Genomic DNA, 17646 nt, shown 5'->3' on the forward strand with positions numbered 1-17646 from the left:
TCAGTGTCTTTTTATTTTCGTTGGAGATTTAAAAAACATGTAAGATTTTCGCCTCTTCTGAACATTGTAAATCTTTCATCATTATAATATTTGTGTAACAAAAACCTGGTCTATTATTTTTACCTATATTTTACTCTATACAAGTATTTGCTCAACTCCAATTGTCTTTGCTTCAAACACCGAATCTCTTCCTTGACATAAATCGATAAGCCAAACTTCAAGAATTGAGTTCGAAATGTTAAAAAGTTTGAAATCTGGGTAGCCATTATTTCGTATTCCCATTTGAGGTCAATGTTCAGCTTCATAATCTGCTTTACCAAATCCGCTTTTGAAACGACTAACTTCTTATATCGATTTCGTTTGCTGCTTCCAAGACCAAAAAGGTTCAATCCCTCACTTTCGTCAGGTATCAGTTCAGCATGGGTATGGGTGGAAGTTGAAAATAAAGAGCTGTTTGTTCCAGTACGATGAAGATTTTCGGCTTCTCCTTGATGATTCCCCTCTTGTGGGACCCCATTAGGAACATTTGTTTCGGGTGTCGGTTCCATTGATCTTAATTCCAGATTGATGTTACAAATCTCATGATACAACTTCTTCCAAGCGTTCACATCCAGATGAATTTTTTGAAAATGCTTCAACAACTCATCTCCAATCATATCGAGCCATACAACATATTGCGCTAAAGCACCAAGACTGCACTGTTGATAATGATACTCAGGTATATTAAACATTTTCGAAAAGAATGCCCGTTCATTTATACGACTCATTGATAAATCCTCAACATTTCTCAAATCCAATTGTTTGTGTTCCCCAATACAAACTAATTTAGCAAATTTGTTGAAAAGTGACCCGTGTTTCTTGACATCTTGAAACGAAAAGTCAAGGAAAAACTCCATCTCCTGAATGTTGCTGAATTTCAACTTGACCTGACCATAGTCCTGCTTTTGCGATTCAATAACTGCCAGAATCACTTGCTTTTGCTCCAAGACGGACAAGTTGTGAGAGATGTCTCCTAGGAACGTAGTGAATAGTTGTTCTGGATTGACGTCATTTTGAAACATCATGCTTTGAAACAAAACATTGAGCTGGGCTATTAACTTGTTTATTCTCAATTTTTGAAACATTGGACTTGTCGAAACATTCATTGCATGATTGCGCCAAATGAGATCAGCATCAGGAAATATAGACATTGGCCGTTGTAATTTCTCGACATACAACACTTGCTTTATCGATCTTAAAGACTGTGGTTTGGATCTGCAATCTTCATTTCTCAAATGAATTACCCATTCTTTTAAATTAGAGTCAAATTTGCCATTGAAAGCGGCAAGCTTATCTGGTCTATTAGCAGGAAAAAAATTCTGAAAATAATGATCAACAATAAGTCTTTCAATCTTTCTGTACTCTTTTGAAGTTGATGATTTAGTACTAACAAAACTCAAATAATCAAATACATTGTAGAAAGTCTTGTGATCTTCATGTAGGAAATCAAGCCGGTCGTCTTTCAAAATGTTGCATAGATTTTCCAAACGACTGTACTTGACATACAACATCAATGGAGTGAGATTTTTCGCATTCGTTGAATTGAGATTCACCAAATTCTCTTCTTTAGATAAAATTTGCGTCTGTGGTAGTCCCATGAGGATGATGTGTAGTAATGTGTTCCCTGACTTATCCATATGCTTATCAAAATCAATACCTTTTTTACCATATTTCTTGTAAACCGCGTTGAACCCCACTTCTAGCAATTCGGGATAGCTTGGGTGGTCATAACAACGGCACAAGCTGAATAAAGGAGTGTGTGAATTATGATCTTTAATCTCCCAATCAATCAAGTGACCAATTCTGGTGATTAGGTGATGGTTGTGAAACAAGTAATGTCCAATAGTGCGCCCTGTATTATCGGGAGTGTTAAAATAGGCAACTTGTTCACATATAGTGGCATTTTGAGTAACAACCGCTAAAAGATCATCCAATATTTGATCATCTGTTTCTTCGATCAACGCAGTCATGAAAAGATTTTGATTTGAGATCACATTCTTATCAAATAGGACAAAATCAATGGAAAACCACAGCATGGAGGTGTTTATTATCAAATTGTAGATTTCATAGTTCTTCGCCTTGATTGCAAAATCAATTACACTTTCACCATTGATATTTTTACTCAACAAGCAGTGCTTTGCAGGCAAATCAGTACCCAGGTACTCCTCACAAGCTTTTGAAACAATTTGCTTAACTTTTTCCACATCCTGATCCACTATACCACTCCACAAATCAAAGTTTTCTTGTGAGCTAATGGCGAGCGATTGCAACGAATCGCTCTCCGACAAATGACAAATGACCGCATCCAAATTACTTATTATGTAATTGAACTGACCATCGTTGGTTCTGTCAATGGCGTTGAAATTTTTGATATAGTATACGTGTGCTTCTATGTTGTCAATTTTGGCATGGACGACTGTCATAACCAACAATCCAATCAAGGTGTCTGCATCCACAACCAACTCACTGCCCTTTTTCGCTTGCGAAAGAATTTCCATGGTTTTGTAAACAATGCTAGTTTTCACGGTCAGGTTCATTACTGACGAATCCGACAACTTTTTAAACTCCTGAATTGCGAGGTATATGCGCTGGTGTAGCTCATTGATCAACCACGGTTTGCTAACCGGTAAGTCCAACTGATTCAACGACAAGCAAGAAAGACTTTCGTATTTAGAGGCCGTAAGATATTTCATTGCCTCTGGGTCGTACTCTTGCTTATCATCATTGGGGTAATTAAATTGGAAAATCATTTGCGACCACATTAGGTCGTATAAATTTATTTCAACGTATTCATGAACAAGTTTATTCAAATCAAGTTCAGGGTAGGTACTAACAATATGATTTAACAAGTTGTATGTTTGCTCGCTATTTGGATTTTCAACCCGAACACTATCCAGAATAATTTTATAAGCTTCTTCTTGCATTTTAGTAAACTCCCCTTTTATAAGACTCAATTTCTTTCTCGTTCTTGTCCTTAATTGATGAAATTGGCGATTGTTATGATGGAATAGTCGATAAAATTTGTCACTCACTGCTTTGGACAAAAGGGGAAAGTTACGCAATAATTTTTCAAATGTAACATTGGCCACATTTTCTGGCTTGGTTGACGATGAGGAACTAACTGGTGGTGGTGGCAAGCTCGGTAGTGGTTTAAAGGGCGGTGATCCACCAATGAGTGAGCTCTCAATATGAATAATCATAAACTGGGATCCTTTGGGGAAATAGTCGCAAAATGATTTGAAATACAGCACCGATGTAATTTTCAACTTAAGACTGCGTTTGAACCCTTTCCCGGTGTATATCATTTGATTTTTGATGAGTATTTGCTTCCCATTCATAGTGTTGTAAATAATCAGCTGCTCTTTAGAAATCGGTGTCACTGTTGATGAGACTGGCGCCCCCGTCTTTAGTATATGAGACCTAATAAAGTCCTCATTGTTGTAGCATAAGGTTTTTAATAGCACCTTTGTGCTTGAGTCGTCAGAGGCTGGATCATGAAACTCATTTAAAATGTATGCTGGAGGTAGAAGTATAGTATACTGGTTATGCTTGGTACTTAAATCCTCAATGGTTCTTTTAAAGGGGGCTTTGGAATGATGGGGATTGTTGAAAATGCAATTTAGTAGTGGGTTGTATAGAACAGGTAGATGAGAAGATGATCTTTGCTCTTGTTGTTGTTGTTGTTGTTGTCGGATCATGACCCGTTGAACATGTTGCTCATGTTTTGGCGAATATTATAGCCACCGAGATTTTTGCATAGAATCAGCGCTACCTTCATTTCGAAACATTCACCACCAAAATCCACCACAGCATTAGGACTTTCATACTGCAGTGAGATAGTGCTAGAGGGTATTGAACTAATAATGCACAGGGATTCAGAGAATGAAAAACTCATCGTGTTCTTACACCGGAGATAGACTTACCCGCTTGAAACCTGTCGGATAGAGCGAACTGCTCTATGATAGCCATGATGTTGATGCGTCTTCTCTTTCCCAATTAGTAAATTCCGCTTAGACGGTAATCTCGACTTAGCACAAACAATAGATTTTACTGAAACATTTCGGCAATGGCTTTCAAATGAATAACTATATTTTGTGTTGTTCCCATTCTTGATAAGAAACGAGTTGGACATCTGCAAAAAAAGATAACAATTTCTCTATATGCAGGTAATCAATCTCAAATTTTGGCACTTTGCCGTCATTTTGTGTTGCAAAAGTTCAAGTTTTAACCGCCTATTCTACATGAAATAATGAGTTTTCAGATTGCCATTGTCATTCCACTTGCCCCAAACGCCCCGAAAAGCCACACACAATCTAGATTACAATCTAGATTACAATTTTGAGGGAATTTTTATTCACAAAATGACGGGGGAGTTAATTGCCATCGTCTTTGTGCTATACAAATTACTACGAGGTATAAAAGCTCCCAGACAGCCATATGCTCAAAGTTAAAACTGTAAACTGCTTGGCTGTAGATTCACCCTCTCACTTGAGTAATGGAAGCGATCAAATCGAAAACAGACCAACACCTCCACAACATAGTCTCCTCGAGGTCTGAGGTCAGACATGTTGATCCACAACACAATTTAGGAGATGTCGAATTATTGCATCAAATTGGTTACAAGCAAGAGTTACGCCGTCACTACTCCACATTGCAAGTGTTTGGAATAGCATTTTCAATTATGGGATTGTTGCCCAGCATTGCCTCAGTCCTAGCACAAGGTTTAGAGGCTGGCCCCGCTGGTCTTGTGTGGGGTTGGTTTATTGCCAGTGTCTTCATCTTTTGCGTTGGATTGTCAATGAGTTTCTTGGGTAGTGCCATACCAACCAGTGGAGGGTTGTATTATTACACAAACTACTACTGTCCCGATACATTCAGAGTCCCATTGAGCTTTTTAATCGGGTGCGCAAACTCGCTCGGTTTAATCGGTGGCTTGTGCAGTATCAGTTATGGTTTCGCTGTGCAAGTATTGTCTGCAGTTTCGATTTCGCAAGACGGTGATTTTGATATAACCAATGGGAAATGCTATGGGGTATTTGCAGCATGTGTTGTCAGCAATATGATCGTGTCCTGCTTGGCAACAAAGCATGCTGCGTCATTGCAAACAGCTTCGATAATCATTAATGTTTTTCTTGTGTTGTTGTTTTTGATTGCTGTTCCAGCTGGGTTCGGCTCTGGTTTCAACTCAAGAGGATTCATTTTTGGTAACTTCGAAAATGCTCGGGACTGGAGCGTGGGATGGAGTTTCTTCATTTCGTTACAACCAGCGGTCTGGGTTATTGGTGCATTTGACTCAGTGATTCATTGTTCTGAAGAAGCCTTGAGTGCGCAACGATCAATACCTGTGGGAATCTTGGGTTCAATTGCTGCATGTTGGTTCCTTGGTTGGTTTGTGGTTATTGTATGTGCCGCATGTATCAAAGATGGTGATGTAGCAAGAGTTTTGGATTCAGCAACAGGATCGCCGATGGCTCAAATCATTTATGATGCATTGGGCAAAAGATGGGCTGTTGCATTTATGTCATTAATATCCATGGGTCAATATTTGATGGCAATTTCCATAACAATTGCATTATCGAGACAAATTTGGTCTTTTGCTAGGGATGATGGGTTGCCAGGGGTTTACAAATGGGCCAAGTATGTTGATCCAAAGATAAAAGTGCCAGTAAGAGCAACAGTCTTTGCTGGTTGTTGTGCATTGGTGATTGGCTGCTTGTGTCTCATTCCTGGGTCAGCTGGGTCTAGTGCGTTGTTTTCATTGGGAATTTGCTCCAATAATCTTGCATGGGTTACGCCGGTGATTTTGGTATTGTTGCCCTATGGTAGAAGAAAGTTTATTCCCGGGCCCTTTTACTTTGGCAAGTGGTTGACCAGAGCCATTTGTCTTGTTGCTAGCTGCTGGTCGGTATTCATTATTGTGTTGGCCATGTTTCCTGATTCAAAGGCTGTTGATAAAGAATCCATGAACTATACGGTTGTGATCAATGTCGGGGTTTGGATTTTGTCATTGGCTTATTACTACACTTGGGGTTACAGAGTATACACCGGGCCAAAGAGTAATCTTGACGAGGAGTACATCGATGGTGAAAGTATCCCAGCCTTGGATGAGGTTTTGCACGAGAAAGTGTAGACAAGTGGAATACAAATTTTTACGTATATTTCTTTCAATTAACTGTAGATCTTTCTCTCATACAAACCTCTCTTCTCACATTGTACTTTGTCGAAATGTGATTTAACACGTGCCAGAACTTGGTGTTCTTTATTTTTTTTGATGCTGGCTCCTTAGTTACATCCGACTCCTCCTTCATTCTCTTTGATTGTTGTTCTTGAATAAACTCGGTCATGAATATTTCATAACTTGAAATGCAATCGCCACAAACAAACTCTTTCAAATTTAAGTTGGATTTGGAATTGATAATTGAGGAAATTTCATAAAGTGGTTTATCACATAGATCACAATGTTTGAGAAGATGGAAAGATGGCAAGTCACCAAATATGGCTTGGAGATCATCTGAGTGGTGTCGCGGCTGTTTATGTGCAATTATTGATGATGATGAAGGTGATATCGTATTTGGATTAGTTGTTACATTTTGCTCAGGCTGTATGATTATGGTATCGGTAGAATTATTTGAGCTGGAAGATAAAACTCTCTTCTTAAAATTGGCAAGCGATTGTTGGCGTAGTAGATGATGATCTGAGTTGGAACGTGATGTCAATGTCCTGTGAGATAAAGAAGATGCAGGTGCTGCCGTGTAATAATCTTCAACCAAGACTATCGGGTCCTCTTCTTCGTACGAATATTCATATAGAGACTCATCCTCATCCTCCACCTCCTCTCCAATATTTTGAAAATCTAAATCACCAACGTATTCCGTTTCCGTTTGATCCGTGTGCCTCGATGGGTTAGAATCAAGGAGCGCATTCAGTCGTCGATCTCTTTCCGAAGATGGTCTTTTAATTGGAGGTGGCGGTGGAAACGGTAAGGAAGTTAGTGTAGTATCATCTACCAAGTCTAGTTTTGAAGGTTGTTGTTTTATAGCTTTGGGCATTTGAAAAGATCCAAAGGGGAGGGATATGAAATGAATCAATTGTTTACTTCAACGAGGGCTCCACTAAAAGGGGGTGGGTTTGCAAGCGAGCGTGGGAAAGGTGCTGTTTGATAAGCAACTTTGTTTCAATATATATAAATCAAAGAAATCATAAATTGTTTGATCCAAAATTATCAATTGGAATCTAAAAAAGTGAAATAAGCCAAAAGACATATATCTCCATTACACAAAACACTTTTTTTCTCTCTTACCGATTTCAATGAATTTCAAAATAAAAAAAAAAAAAATAAAAAAATAAAACTCTCTTATATGCAGTACATTCTATGCATAGAGTTACAACTTCTGACACTCTTTACACGCCTAGTTCTGTACGTCTAAAAGAATCTAGACCTTTTTTTGAAGCTGGCCCCACGACCCCCGACCTTTTACATTTGCCTCAATCGTTAAATCTGGTTAGACACACCCGCCTTTGCAATAAAAGCCGCAACGAATGATGATCATTGTCACTACATTCACCCCCTGTCGTAGTTAGCAACAAACAGTAAATACGGATCATTTTAACTTCTAAATTTAGAACTTCCTACATATTTTGATCACAGGTATAGCGTTTATTGTTGCCACGTACAAATTTTGTTGGAGACACACAAAAGAATTTTGATAGTGGGTTATGCAACTATGGTCTCACTTTGCTATACGAGACAAAAATTTTGTATGATATATTTGGCAATTGTGGGGAAACATATCGAAACAAGGTTGCTCAACCACTAGGGGTCGTAGTGAATGACACCTTTGATCTGAGCAATCTTACAAGATTGTGCAAGTTGGTATACTCACTCGAGGAAACTACGCTGATTTTCAATGCTAAATATTCTATTGGCGCTTTCTCTTTCTGCTATTTAACAATTCCAAGTAAGGTAAGTCACCATCATTTTCCCATTGATCATTAATCCAATACAAGATGTCATTCATGATCTTGTTGGAAATTAACTTATCTAGATCCAATTCCTGACGTCTCATTCTATACATGAGAGTTTCACAAAGTTCCACTAGCAACAAGTCCCCAGCACTGTTTTGTTCTTGGTGATAATATTGGTAGTTTTTTCTATTTTTGAAATGTATCAAACTTTTCAAATCAGTTAATTGTAGATTAAATCGCAACTCCAACACTGTCAAATGAGGAAAGAATCGAGATTGATTCAATGCATTAGCCACGCCCGAATTGGTCAACCTTGGACAGTTATTTAGTGATAGACGCGACAAGTGTTTCAAATTGTAACCTATTTGCCACAACACGACATCCGATATGTACGAGCCAGCAAGTCCTAATGTGTGTAGATGATGGTTATTCTTCACTAAGGTCCCAATAGAAGTATCAGTGATTAAATGCCCTTTGTTCTTTCGACCCACATTAACCAATTGAAGCTTATGATTGGCTTTAAAAATGTGATACAATCCTGAGTCAGTGAGCAATTCACACGCTCGCAAGTCCAAATGCGTCAAATTGGGACAATTCTGACTGATCATGTAACAAAAATCATCATCTATTGTCTTGGACCCGGTAATTATCAATGATTGAAGATTGGCACCGCAAGTTTGGAATATGTCCCATGATGGGTATATTTTAGGACACATGAATAATTCAAATGAAGTAAGATTATGAAAATTAATATTGTTAATTGCCTGATTGAATAGGAACTGGTTGGAATGGAATAACCTATAAAGATTAAACAGTTGTGGTTGGAATTGTACCGAATTGGGTCCTCCAATGGTGGTTGATTTGACATATTTTTGGAATTGAACATCATTGGAAAAGTAAAACTTTTTAGCTAGTAACTCCGTGGTGATTCTATTGAATAGTTTATTAACAAGAAGACAATTGAATAAGGGGTTGGTAGTGGTGAGGTGTTGTTGGAGCTGTTGTTCACTATTTTCAGCCATTGCCTGTTGAGCCAGCTCTTTATCGCCATAAATCAACAATGCATGATTATAACTCATTGGTTTTCTTCGAATTGGAGTAGGTTCATGAGGCTGGTGATCATTTTGAGCCTCCACAAACAAGAGTATACGATGAACAAGTTCAGGCACTTGAAATACAGATAAGACGCTTGATTTTGGTATGTTGTGGTTCTGTTGTTGCTCGTGAGTATCATTATCTGCAAAGATGAGTCTCTTTCCCGGTGAAATTGTATCAAGGAAAGTAAACTTGTGAATTGGTTTAATAGGAGTTGTTTCAGGGGTGTCAGCATCATCATCAGTTAAATCGGGCAAACTTTCCAAATCAGAAGACGATGGTGAAGACGCATATGAAGTATAAACATCCCCCACAACAGAAACATCGTCTCCTTTCAACCTTCGACTTGATTTGCGGCTCCTACTTCCCATGCGTTGACTTTTTCTCCTCTGTAAGAATGCCGATAATGAATTTGATGAAACCACTCTCCTAGCTTTCTTCAAGGGAATGCTACCTCTATCATCTTCCCCACTTGTATGCGATGGGGATGAAAATGGATTATAAATGGGACAATTATCTGATGAATCATAAGGCAATGGTTTAGTTGGGCTATAACTCATAATTGGAAGCTTTAAAAATGCAGATTGAAAAGGGTGATTGAATGAAAATTGAATGGAGTGGTTTCCAAGTGTAACATTAAAATTAAGGTAGAACCTGTAAAAAAATGTAGTTTCTAATGACTGAATATGCAAAAAGCAATGGTAATTAAATGATAGACTGGGGTGAGTTAGATGTAATTGACAAAGTGTTGGATGCTGATGATGAAAGATGAGGTGCAGACGTAGGTGTAGGTGTTTGAGTAGGCCAGTGGTGATGTGCCTCCCCAACGTTAGGTTAAACAATTAAAAAAAGGGGCTTTCGAAGTTGATGGAAAGATGTGTGTTCTCGAGGGATGGAGGGGGGCTATGGCCGTGTTTATATACCTGTTCCGCGTCCAGCACGTTAATGCAAGTAAGGAGGAAAGGAATGTCACAAATGTACGCTAAACAATAAAGCACCCAAATATGTTGATTTAATGTAAAACCCTTTCTATTTGTTTGAAAACAATGGTGAGTTGATGCAGACACTTTGGCAAAGCCAGCTACTTTAATTGGTATGTGAACGTGAAAAATGTTCGGTGAGTTTTGACGATCAAAAAACAATAAGAAAAGTACGACAACCCAGAAACAAAACCTTTTGTCTATATTTCAATGTTTACGTTTCTAAAACTGGCTTCTGAAACAAGCTGGAGTTTGTGGTCGTATCACGCTGTTGCATTGTGTAGTGGCACTTTAAAGTGAAAAAGATGGCTGGTTTTGATAACTGAAAAGAGAATTGAATTTTTTTCGTTGCGTTTATTTGTGTAACCTTAGAGCTTTATTTCCGCTTGAACACAAAGAAACAACCCAATCGTATCGAGTCGAAAAATCACTTCAACAACCGGACCAAAGTACTCGACTGTGAGTTGGATTGCGTTCAAAAAGGAAGAAGTAGTACCCAGTTGTTTGCACAATGTTGCGACGTTCCAGATTTACGATTTCCGCTACTTCTTTTAAGCAAATTCTCCTCGAGGAACACAATACTCAACTGGGTCATTCCAAAACTCAACTGGAGCGGTGCAACAACAACTACCTAATCTCGAGGGACTCCTTTGAATGAACATAAGCTTTATAGTTTTCGTGCCTTAAAAAAGAACATTTGTAGACATCCTTTTTCGTTATTCATTTTTGTTTTTTTCGACCACAAAGCGCCAATCTTGGGGAGCATGAACGCGCAAGGCTGGCTCATAATTTCTGCAAATCTTTCTCACCACCTTTTTTCGATATGCAGAAAGTATTTTTTTGATCAAATTAGACAGGGGGTACAGCTCTTTGTATCCCCTTGTTGTTACTCTCTATCGGAATTTAGTAGGAAATAAGTAAATATTATATGACTACAAAAGGCTTGGTATTTGTTACGAATTGGGGAATAGTCAAAGTGAAAGATATTTTGTACAAGTTTCACAAGATAATGCAATCCAACAACAGGCTCGGATCACAAACGAAAAACAGGCTCTTCGCCCTTTCTTTCAAGACACTTCCAGCAAGCCAAGTTGTTTTCGAAGTTGGACGAAAAATCATCGTCTACTCGTAACTTAGAGACGGACTAGGTTGGCTTTTAGTAGTGACCACTGTTGAGAGTAATCTGATGTCCGTTGTTTGGGTCCCTCCCAAGCTGACGGGAGCAGCTCTTCGTCACTCATAGTCGTCATCAGGATATAGTTCCAGCCAATATTTGCTTTTACGAAGGATTTAGAGAGAAAAGTGGTTAGCATTGTCGTACAGTTTTGACACAGGCTACCGTGAGTCGCGGTTGAGATTCACCCAAAGAAGTGTCTACAATCCGCCACGCATCTTGAAAATCCTCTTTCACTATTCACATACGTTTGCTTCTTCATCTTGTCATTCGGACAAGTGACTTCAATGTTGTATGAATTTCAAAGCTTGAGGAGTTGGAAAAGTTAGACATTCTTTCGGCAAAGCTATCTCGATAAGCAACAATCAGGACAAACAACTAAATTTTACTGTATCTTTATCACATCTCTGAGTTTCGGCAACAAAAAGTCCGAAATCGATAAGAAAAATCTGTCATTTTGTGGCTTTACACGACAACACGGAAAAACTTTTTTGCGATGCTTATTATACTACAGTTGCTTGAGGTCAGCAAAACCTTGTAGATCCAAAGCCACAGGCATTGGGTGGGTAGCAGGGTCTCGAGTGGGTAAGTGGGTCGTTCTGGCTATTCCTCTTGCACGTTGTCGATTCCATGTGTAGAATCAGTTCGGAAAATTGTCCTGCATTCTTAAGAGAGAACAATTTATTTTAATTTTGGTCCGTTGAGTGTTGGTGCAAAGAAAGGGTCCAGCATCTTTAATTGGTGTAGTAAACGGTACATTCCCAAGTCTTATGATCACCTATTTGAGTCTTCCTCACCGACCTTCGCAAGGCTGAAATCATCTAAAGTGAATCTATGAGTCAAATATGGAAGGAAAAGAAGAATTAGTTTCTTTTTTTTCGCTTTTGTGTAACAGTACCAAATTCCTTTTGTTTTTTGATGAACTGCCGACTTTTCTCTTTTGTTGAAGTCAATATTACTCAAAAGTTGTGTTGTTAAGCTTTCACTTCTCCTTCCATAAGATAGCTTGCTTTGGTCTCATCTTGGAAAGTACACACTAACAAGCTACAACAACTACAATTTACAAAGGTTGAGCTCAAACAGTGGAAACCCCCGAAATATTCAAAACATATCCCCATCGCTTTTGAGATCTTGTGACAACAGTTCAGTGATCACTTAGATATCACCACCACTTATGATGTTGAAGAAACAACACAATACGTCAAAATCGACGTCATTATTCCAAATCAGATTAAAGAACCTTGAACACGATGTGCTTGTGTTGAAAGGAAGCCCTCACGAAGCTGCTTCAGCATTGTTATCAGGAAACATTGCCTTGTCTGTCAATGAGCCAATCACAATCAAAAAAGTCACCCTTAGGCTTTATGCAACTTTGAAATTGCGTGCTGATTTAACGTCGGCATCATCGGCTGCTGCTGGAACGAGCCGAAAATTGTTGAATTTCTCCAAAAAGGTGTATGAATATGATTGGGATTCAAATGAGTTTAATCAATATTTTGACCATATGTATGAGAATAACTCTCACTCGACGCCACAATTGTCCAAAAACGGCTCCTCAACTTCACTCAAAAACTTGAGGTCAAGAAGTGGTTTAAACTTGGCACAATTGTCACAATCAAGTCATAGTTTATTGTCAAGTCCAAGCAGCAGCTCAACCAATGTTTCAAGAACCGCCGTTTCTGGTGGTGCTACTAATCATGTTTTGGTCCAGGGTAACTATGAAATCCCATTTAGTGCCATTTTACCTGGAGATATGCCAGAATCGATTGAAGGTTTGCCAGGTTGCTCATCCGTTTATAAACTTGAAGCAACTATCGACCGAGGCAAATTCCATAGTGCATTGGTTACAAAAAAGCACCTTCGTGTGGTTAGAACGTTAACTACTGATGCTGTTGAATTGTCAGAAACTATTGCTGTTGACAATACTTGGCCTAAGAAGGTTGAGTATTCGTTGAGTTGCCCGACTCGTGCTTTGGCTATTGGAAGTGGAACTCCAATTAGTATGATGCTTGTTCCATTACTAAAAGGATTGACATTAGGAGAAATCAAGATTCAATTGGTCGAGTTTTACTCGTATGTGGGGAATGTACCACCCATGCATCAAGCAGAAAGAGTAATTGCTTCCAAAAAAATACCAAAGCCAGATCCTGATGCATTTAATATGGACAAGTGGGAAATTGAAACATTTTTACGAATCCCGGCCAGTTTATCCAAATGCTGTCAGGATGTTGACTTGCAACTGCATGTAAAAGTTAGACACAAGTTGAAATTTGGAATCGGATTGGTGAATCCCGACAACCATGTATCCGAATTGAGGGCATCATTACCTGTGCAATTGTTTATTTCCCCCTTTGTTACTGTTAGTTCCAAACATGAGATTGATTCAGCAACACCAAATGAAAACAATGAGGAGGATATCTTATTCACGAGCGACTCGTATGACCAACTCAGCGGACTCAATAATAGAGCTAATAACAATAATAGTGCTGCAAATTCAGCTAGCAATTCTCATACATCACTTACTGGATTGGTTGCACCACCAATGTACGATCAACACATTTATGATCGGTTGTGGTCAGACGTTTCTCCAATTGAAACCCCATTAACATCTGGAGCCTCGACTCCAAGGAGTAGAGGTGGTGGCTATCTTGGTGGCGACGTGGGTCAGTTTGCCATGTCTCCATTGGATTCAAATGCATTGAGTGAAAACCTTAGACAATTGAGCTTACAGAGACAAGCTCAAGAGGCGGAAGCAAACTCACAGAGCTCTCGCAACGGTCGAGCAACATTTAATTTTGACGAAGAAGATTCACATTCAACTCCACCATCCCTACCAAGCAATGATTACTTTAGTCGAGTTCCTGGAGTAATTCCAAGAAACCGTAGCTTTTTGCAAGACCATGTAATGACACCTCCTGTACACTTGTCAAGGGTCAATTCTGATGTCAATATGCTTAGCAGCAGTGACTTGTCACGAGTCCCTTCCTATAGCCAAGCGATGAAAAGTGTTGCTTCGGGCGATGATGACGTTGCTCCAGCATATGAACCACCATCTCCGGACTCTCACATCAACTTACAAGAAGTGAATCGAAACTTGTTACAGAATAATCAATCATCATTACTTCGTCCAAGTTTGCCACAACGAGGTCCAAGCGGACGCAAATCTGGTTCTCGCTCATCTTCAAACAACACTTCACCGTCGGTTTCTCGTAATGTGTCATCCACCAGTTTATCAAACTTGATCCCGTCGCGTAAATCATCAAGCAATTTAGCTGCTTCATCGGGAGGTAATGGATCACATTTGACACCCTTGCGAGCAGCTTCAGCAACCAATGGTGTTGGATCGTCAAGTAACTCATTATCAACTAGTCCTGTGAATATACGAGGTCCAAGTCCAAATCTGTCGAGTGATGCATCGAGTGTGAGTAAATTGTCACGAAGTGCTTCCGATAGACACGCTGGTGTTCCAATGAGAACTTCGTCGAGTTTGAGTTTGCACAATTTGCACTTTTTGTCAAAGAAGAAAGATAAGAGGTAAGTGTATAGATTTGGGAGTAGATTATAGAAGGTAAATGCATTTACACCTGTCGCTGTTTTTGGCGGTTTTCGCAATAACTTGCAACCGCGAAATCGGTTCATTAAAAATTTCAAAAACCTCTTTGATATCAACGTAATCCCGCTACGTCTATCAATCATATACAAATATTTTCCCACATGATTAAGACTAGCACAAGATTGGGTCTCACCCGCTTCTTAAGTTCAGGAAACAAACCGCCATCACATTTCAACTCGGGTGAAGTTCCACAAACATACAGTTATCATAGCCACGGCAACCAATACGGACATTCTCCACCACCCCCACCACAATCATCAGCACAATCATCCCCTCCACAACAATCGTCAGCTTCCTCCAACAAACATGAAGGATCAATAAGAGAAATCACCAGCTTACTAGCCATGTTTGCCCTCGCTTATCTTGCCATTGACAATTATACCGAACGAGTCAAGATTGAAAAACTTCATCATGATACAACAGCAATAAATTTAAAAGCCCTTCAAGTACAACAAATCAACTATGCGCAAGAGAGGAAGAAGCGGGATTTGGCCATGTTGCAAGAGCGAAGGGAAGTTGCTAAACGAGATTTCAAAATGGGATTACATATTGCCATGTTGAGGAAACAGTTGCTTGATGCTGGCATGAAACCGGTGGATTTGGAAGAAGCAGTTAAGGAATTTGAAAATAGTGTTAAAGCTGATAATTCGATAAAGAATGTCACTGGCCAGTACCTATGGCTTGACGATAAATCAGGTATGTTAAATCCGCTTAATCATTATCTTGGATCTTTACTAACAATTTAATCTAGAATTCAAGCCGTATTTACCAAATGCCATGGAATACGCAAAGAACCGCAAAAGTAAATAGGTAATAAACATTATAAAGCGTATTGAGCTATTTCACCGTAAAGTAAAAGTCATTGTGAGTGTTATAGGTCGTGCACAGGCTGACAAGCTTTTCTCATCTCGTGCACCACCAAGCTAAGAGGAAAAAAAATTTCCACCCATTTAACCACATTTCATCTCCTTTTTTCCTTCATCAATGTCTTTAATTATTGGCGCCCATTAGAGTCACGGTTTATATGGTATTTTCTTCTACATATTAACTACAATCACCTTGTGATTGTTTTCGTGCTCGGGTAAAAGCCATAAATTGAAATTACCAATGTTTTTACCAGCCTTGTTTTGTTCGTGTCTATTTCGTACAGATGAATTGACTACGCGGTTCTAAACATACATTTAGTGAGAAGATGTGATTTTATATGCATTGACGGGGAAAGATCTATGTAGGTTGAATGTAGGTGAGGGAAAGTCTATGTGCACAGTATGAATTTGACTATGCTCTTCCTTGTTTGATCATCTCGGCATCGATTTTGCCTAATGATCGTTGTTCTAATTTCAATTGTAGCAAGTTAAACTTTGGACAGCAGACGCTTTTGGCATCACGGCCGTGCTGTTCGTAGAATTCTTTGCAACATTTATATAGGTCATCGATGTACTTTGTACATTTTGATTCGTTGTATCCATTGGCCATAAGACAATCTTGGATGGCGCATGCTTTGGGTTTGCACGTTTGAGATAAATCGGTTTCACAGCTTTCGGACATGGTGGTGATTCTGTGGTAATGGGTTCTGTCGTACACTTTCCAAAAGAAAGAAAGTGTTCCCCCAATATCATTTCTCGGTCAAAAGCAATTGAAAAACGGTTCCAAATTTATTTTTTTCTACGGGACATAAAAATTATTCTACACTAGATCTATCTAAATCAGTATGATAATCATCCTCATCGTATTCGCTAGGTTCGCGAATAACCAAGGGAACAAACTCCTTTTTTGCTTCATTCTTTTCATTCTTGAACTTGTTGCTGAAAAAGATCAAACTGGCAAGAAACAATGAGACCAACAATGTAATCAACCCCCATCGCGATAAATACCATCGCAAACTCTCAATTTCTGATCTGATTGCAGAATTTAGCTCAGTAGTGATCTTGTGATTTGTTTCTTGGATTCTTAAAAACAATTTCTTTACATTCAATGTGTTTTCCGATTTTTGTTCATGGATTGCCACTTTTGAATCATTACGAAGTTTTAAATTATCATTGTTTAATTCATCAGAAATAATGTTGAAATCTCGTTCCAAAATGTTCACCAAGGTAATCAATTCATTAACATGTTGCTCTCTGCTTCGAGTTATATCAACCAAAATTTCTTGTTGAGCACTCTCAAATAAATACTGTTCACTTTCCATCTCATGTTTTTGCGCATATATTGTTGACAATTTCGATAGCTTTGAATTCAACTGGTATATTAGTAACTTGATTATCATATCAGCTTGTGCTTCGGTAAATCCAGCTCCTGTGAGACGTTTAAACACTTCATATGTATCAATATATGGCTCCAAGTTGTCAAAAATCTCGGTTAAGAAATCATCCTTGTTTGAACCTTCAGGTATCACCTTGGCCTCGCCCGGTATTATTGAACTATTCAATTCATTGTTTAGTACGTTGAGACTTGGTCGACTGGTGGTGGTTGCTGTGTCATGCTTAGTTGTTGTTGACTTTGACTGCTCGGTTTGTTTCTTGTCCTTTCCATCGCCATTAACGTTAGTACCTTTTGAAGTCGACGAAGAATTACCCTTTATCGCCTGGTTAAGTGTACGAAATGTGGATAGATGTCGAATAAACGTGTTGTGACTATGCGCCTGGAGGTACTTATGGATTAGTTGCTTATTGGTGTAACATTGATATACCTTGGGTGTGGCTAAGTAGATACTATATAATCTGCCGAGACATTGTTTCATTGTTCAACACGTGGTGTCCAGTTCCTTGTTGAGTCGGTGT

General features: G+C 38.9%; 8 protein-coding genes across 8 annotated transcripts; 3 read left to right on the plus strand and 5 right to left on the minus strand. All coding sequences in view use genetic code 12, as the record gives it.

The window, feature by feature from the left end:
• Positions 1–119: 119 nt before the first annotated feature.
• CPAR2_212430 (uncharacterized protein) lies at positions 120–3737 on the minus strand (the record flags this gene model as incomplete). Its single annotated transcript, XM_036810205.1, has 1 exon — positions 120–3737. The coding sequence occupies one exon, from the start codon at positions 3735–3737 to the stop codon at positions 120–122; it is 3618 nt and encodes a 1205-aa protein (XP_036666766.1).
• A 797-nt stretch (positions 3738–4534) lies between these two features.
• CPAR2_212440 (uncharacterized protein) lies at positions 4535–6169 on the plus strand (the record flags this gene model as incomplete). The annotated part of the gene is made up of 1 exon (XM_036810206.1): positions 4535–6169. The coding sequence occupies one exon, from the start codon at positions 4535–4537 to the stop codon at positions 6167–6169; it is 1635 nt and encodes a 544-aa protein (XP_036666767.1).
• A 34-nt stretch (positions 6170–6203) lies between these two features.
• Positions 6204–7088, minus strand: CPAR2_212450 (uncharacterized protein; the record flags this gene model as incomplete). Its single annotated transcript, XM_036810207.1, has 1 exon — positions 6204–7088. One exon carries the CDS (start codon positions 7086–7088, stop codon positions 6204–6206), a length of 885 nt encoding a protein of 294 aa, XP_036666768.1.
• Positions 7089–7958: 870 nt separating this feature from the next.
• AMN1 (Amn1p) lies at positions 7959–9659 on the minus strand (the record flags this gene model as incomplete). The annotated part of the gene is made up of 1 exon (XM_036810208.1): positions 7959–9659. The coding sequence occupies one exon, from the start codon at positions 9657–9659 to the stop codon at positions 7959–7961; it is 1701 nt and encodes a 566-aa protein (XP_036666769.1).
• Positions 9660–12430: 2771 nt separating this feature from the next.
• On the plus strand, positions 12431–14791 carry ROD1 (Rod1p; the record flags this gene model as incomplete). Its single annotated transcript, XM_036810209.1, has 1 exon — positions 12431–14791. One exon carries the CDS (start codon positions 12431–12433, stop codon positions 14789–14791), a length of 2361 nt encoding a protein of 786 aa, XP_036666770.1.
• A 176-nt stretch (positions 14792–14967) lies between these two features.
• On the plus strand, positions 14968–15676 carry CPAR2_212480 (uncharacterized protein; the record flags this gene model as incomplete). The annotated part of the gene is made up of 2 exons (XM_036810210.1): positions 14968–15562; positions 15618–15676. The coding sequence occupies 2 exons, from the start codon at positions 14968–14970 to the stop codon at positions 15674–15676; spliced, it is 654 nt and encodes a 217-aa protein (XP_036666771.1).
• A 468-nt stretch (positions 15677–16144) lies between these two features.
• CPAR2_212490 (uncharacterized protein) lies at positions 16145–16414 on the minus strand (the record flags this gene model as incomplete). Its single annotated transcript, XM_036810214.1, has 1 exon — positions 16145–16414. The coding sequence occupies one exon, from the start codon at positions 16412–16414 to the stop codon at positions 16145–16147; it is 270 nt and encodes an 89-aa protein (XP_036666772.1).
• Positions 16415–16547: 133 nt separating this feature from the next.
• Positions 16548–17606, minus strand: CPAR2_212500 (uncharacterized protein; the record flags this gene model as incomplete). Its single annotated transcript, XM_036810215.1, has 1 exon — positions 16548–17606. One exon carries the CDS (start codon positions 17604–17606, stop codon positions 16548–16550), a length of 1059 nt encoding a protein of 352 aa, XP_036666773.1.
• Between the last annotated feature and the right edge of the window lie 40 nt (positions 17607–17646).

The sequence above is a fragment of the Candida parapsilosis genome, contig 005809, assembly GCF_000182765.1.
Source record: "Candida parapsilosis strain CDC317 annotated contig 005809".
Lineage (NCBI taxonomy): Eukaryota > Fungi > Ascomycota > Pichiomycetes > Serinales > Debaryomycetaceae > Lodderomyces > Lodderomyces parapsilosis.